The sequence below is a fragment of the Camelina sativa genome, unplaced genomic scaffold (assembly GCF_000633955.1).
Source record: "Camelina sativa cultivar DH55 unplaced genomic scaffold, Cs unpScaffold00626, whole genome shotgun sequence".
Lineage (NCBI taxonomy): Eukaryota > Viridiplantae > Streptophyta > Magnoliopsida > Brassicales > Brassicaceae > Camelina > Camelina sativa.
In genome coordinates this window covers 36,951-41,357 of record NW_010921769.1, presented here as the reverse complement: position 1 = coordinate 41,357, position 4,407 = coordinate 36,951, and the positions used below count along the sequence as shown (strand labels likewise).

Sequence of the window (4,407 nt, the reverse complement as noted above, 5' to 3'; positions counted from 1 at the left end):
TTCATCTTATATATGAAAAAATTGAAATGTATTTCAGAATAATTATATTAATTTTGTAATATTTATAAAAAAGTAATTTCCTAATTTTGCAATTGATTTGCTATGGCTATCACAATTCACTCGCATGTCCGTAGCAAATTTGCTATGGATTATGTTTTCGCAAATGCCTCGCAATGTTGCGAGTGATTTGCGAGGAATGTAACCTTTCCTGCAAATTTGTCGTAAATGCCTCGCAATTGTGCAGTGGATTTGCGACGACTGACTTCCTCGCAACGTTGCGAGGGATTTGCTAGGTATTTTTGTTTTCTCGTATATTCGTCGCAAATTCACCGCAAATTTGCGAGAGCTATCCTCCGTCGTCGCAACTCGTCCTCGCAAAAGGCATGTTTTCTTGTAGTGTTACTAAAATTCTTTTAAACAAATTTGAAGGTCCTTTCTACAGCTGGACATGTGTTCCTCGGGATAAACAGGAAAGATACTTCATTGAGTTTGCGGTTAAGTGTTCTGTCCTCTAGCTTTCATATATAGCTTTAAGCTTCCTATACTGCTTTACTCTTCATATATTGTTTTATTTACTTGTGCTTCTTTTCACTCACATTAGCTATTTCTTTTTGTTTTTTGTAGAAAACCCACACTTGGGATCCTTTGATAACTGGGACTGTTCAAGCTCACTTCGAGACCATCTGTCAAAATCGGCTCAAAGACATGGTTAGCACCGTGAGAACTACTAGACGCCAACCTAAATGGATTGGAACTACTCTATGGACAACAATGACAGAATTCTGGGACACTGAAGAAGCACAACAAAGGAGCAAAACATATTCTGATTGCCGTATGTCTGACCGTAATGGCCTCGGTCCTCATGTCCACCTCTCAGGGCCAAAGTCGTATCGACAGATTCAAAACGAAATGGTGAGCCAATTTTGTTGTTACACATTCGTCACTTTCATTTTTGACCTAGCTGTTACATTAAAAATTTACTTGTCTGTTTCTTAACATTACAGGAAGAGGAATTGGGAAGAGAAGTACGTATTGGTGAGGTTTTCATCAAGGCACATACAAAGCCTGATGGGACATATGTTGATCGGAAGGCAGAGAAGATAGCAGAAACATATGAGAAGAATGTGCAAGAGAGGTTGTCTCAGCTCCAGGAAGATCCTTCTGCCATCTCAGATGGGGAGTCACGGCCCCGAGAGCTAACAACTGAAGAATATACAGAAATCTTTCTTCAGGTTACGTTTTATTTTAACAATACAAAAATGTTATCTTGGAGTTTAATTTGACATCCTCTAATATCTTATTTTCTCTTACTTTGCAGTCCACTGAGAAGGATTCAAGAGGAAAACCTTTTGGAGTTGGAAGCCTCCATGACTGCATTGTCAATGGCAAGGGGAAGCAAGCAGGAGACACTTTAGCCTTTGTGGCTATGCAAGAACAATTGAAGGAAGCTCAACGGAAGATAGAGGAGCAGGCTGCTAATATGTTGAGGCGTGATGCAGAAATGTTGAAGCGTGATGCACAAATTGCTCAACAATCCGAAATTATTGCTGGGCAGAAGGAGAAGATTGACGAGTTGGACTTGGTGGGGAAGTTTCTGCGGCAATGTGATCCACGGTTCAAGGAGTTCTTGACAGCCCATTCAGCTAAAGAGACTACCACGACAGAGCCTCTTCAAGAAGAAGATCCAACTTCAACTCCATAGGTTACTCTATGTGTTAGTTACCTACTACTAAGTAACTATTTTTTGATGAACTCAATGGTGACACTATGTGTTGTATGTACTTTGTGTTTTGAAAACTATGATAATTATTATGTGTTTCTTTAGGTTTCCAATTTAGAATCATTTGTTGGTTTGGTTGACAGGGTTAAAAAGAAAAAAGAGAAATTAAAATATTCTATATCCAGTTTCAGAAAACGTTAGTCGCCAAATTGTCATCAAATTTTAACAATATAGCTAAAACCTAAAGTGACTATATAGTGACTACTACATATATTAGTCACTATATAGTCACCAAAACTTATACGACTATCTACCGACCAAATAAACAACCCATTTGTTCAGTTTTCTTAATCACAGAGTAGTCGCAACCTAGTCACTAAAACTAACGACTACATGATGACTACTATGAATATAGTCGTAACTTAGTCGCAATGGAGTCACAACAGTTTACGACTAAATGATGACTACTATGTGACAACATGTATATAGTCGCCTATTAGTCGCAAAATTGCGACTAAATTTACGACTACAACAAATAGCGACTATCGATTAACGACTGTATGAAATAGTCGCTAATTAGTCGTAAATCTTGATTTGGCGACTATTTAGTGACTAATAGTGTAGTCGCAAAATGCGTGTTTTCTTGTAGTGAAATGACATAATGATTTGTTTAAATTCATTTCTATTAATTATTTTAATTTTTTTCGCATTACTCAAAACTTATTTCTATTTCCAAAATCAATTTTTACTTCATAAAAAATGCATATAAATATTACTATTCAGTCAATCAGTAAGAAAATTACCAATCGTCTCAAATTTGATTATAACTAAACAGAAAATTATCATATATTTTATTTATTTGAATCAAAACTCAGTTATATATTCATATAAAAAAGAATACATCTATTTTCATAAAGGCAGTATTGCAAATAAATATATAATACAAACAACTATCGTTTTATAGATGAAACATATTTTTATATAAAACAACCTATAATCATTTAACATTTTGGCAATTATAATAGAATATATATATATATATGGATAATCCAATATTGAATGTACTTATTACTTATTTTTCTCCGCGTAAGATGCTGGTTAATTATCCCGAGTCACACATAAATAAATAGTATAATAAATATTAGAGGGGAAGAATAATAGTTAGAACTTATAACAATAATATTTAGGTGTATGATGTAGCATCACAATGTGCACGTCTAAGGAAGATTGTCAGCCAAGGACGGCTGGGTTCATTGCACTCACACGCTCCTCTTTTTTTTTGACAGTCAGAATCCAAAACCTTTTCAAACTTTTATAATATTTCATATTCAGTATCTTTTGTTGTTAAGATTTCAATTTGAGTGTATGATGACTAGAACTAAATATACAAATTCCCTTAACCTATATGAAGTTGTAGATAAGTCTTTGTCGTCAAGATAGTTTATTGGACAATCATCTCAACCGTCAATCTTTTTGTTGATCACCAGTTTTCCATCTCCCAATCCCAATAAACTGAATATTCCCAACTGTAGAAAATATAATATAACAAACTGTGACATTTTATTTTTATTTTTATTTTTATCTTGATATTTCATAATCAGATATTTCTTTTAAAAAATAGAAAAAATAGAAATCCATATTTTTTTCTGTAATACAATTAGTTTTCCAATCAAAAAAGCATGGAGTAGACAAATATATATATATATATATATACTTGTGACTAAAAAAGAACAAACATATACGAGCCAATATGCTCTCACTTTCTTAAAAACCAACTTGAACCACATTTTTTTAACAGCTAAAAACAAAAAATTCGGTATTGGATTCATACCAATAGAATGATAACCCTCGATGAATAGATGGTTGTATACCTAGAGACTGAATATAATTAAATATTACAATGATTAACAAAATATATCAAACTGCAGACATCATTTCTAACAAATTCTCTTTCAACTAATACAAATATAAAGAAAAGTTGAATACAATGATGAGAAGTTATTAACGTATAGATTTCTAAAGATGTAAACATTTGAATAGATACAACTGTTTGTAAAAGACACAACTATATATTCAACAGACACAATTTTTTAGAGAGACGCAACTGTAAAAAATTTCTGTCAACAATAGAAAATAAAGAAAATTTGAATACAATGATGAGAAGTCAATTATATATAAATTTATAAAGATGTGAACATTTGAATAGACACAACTGTTTGTAAAAGACACAACTCTATATTTAACAGATGCAACTTTTTAGAAAGATGCAACCGTTGAAATTTTCTGCCAAAATATATATATATATATATATATATATATTTTACGAAAATGTACGACAAAAAATTGTAACTGTTGTTGGCATTTTTTCAGATTGTTATTATTATACGGTTTGTAATAATACTGACCAAAAATAATCAAATATCTTAAATCATGTCCTTAAAATCATTATTATACCCAAAGTCATAAAAAACCCCCAAAAATAATTGTCTTAAACAAAATAAGAATGAAAGCAGAAAGGAATCTTCCACAGCATATTCTCTCACTCAAAACTGATCAGGACAGTTGAGCAAACCTTTGATCCTTTGAACAGTTGAGCTGATCAAAGCACTCACTCTATCCACCGACCTCTCATTCACCTCTCTCGACCTACTGGTCTTGCCAGAGACAAGGATCTGGAAGGCCAGCGT

General features: G+C 32.9%; 1 protein-coding gene across 1 annotated transcript; it reads left to right on the top strand.

Moving 5' to 3' along the window:
- Positions 1-447: 447 nt before the first annotated feature.
- LOC109131591 lies at positions 448-1,702 on the top strand. Its single transcript, XM_019242737.1, has 5 exons — positions 448-494; positions 625-912; positions 1,005-1,232; positions 1,319-1,336; positions 1,391-1,702. The coding sequence occupies exons 2-5, from the start codon at positions 706-708 to the stop codon at positions 1,700-1,702; spliced, it is 765 nt and encodes a 254-aa protein (XP_019098282.1). The 5' UTR covers positions 448-494; positions 625-705.
- Positions 1,703-4,407: the final 2,705 nt, after the last annotated feature.

Excerpts from the sequence above, each read along its gene's own strand:
- LOC109131591 (XM_019242737.1), top strand. The coding sequence starts at position 706 with ATGGTTAGCACCGTGAGAACTACTAGACGCCAACCTAAATGGATTGGA. Across the intron at positions 913-1,004 it reads GACAGATTCAAAACGAAATG|GAAGAGGAATTGGGAAGAGA; the intron begins GTGAGCCAATTT and ends TTAACATTACAG.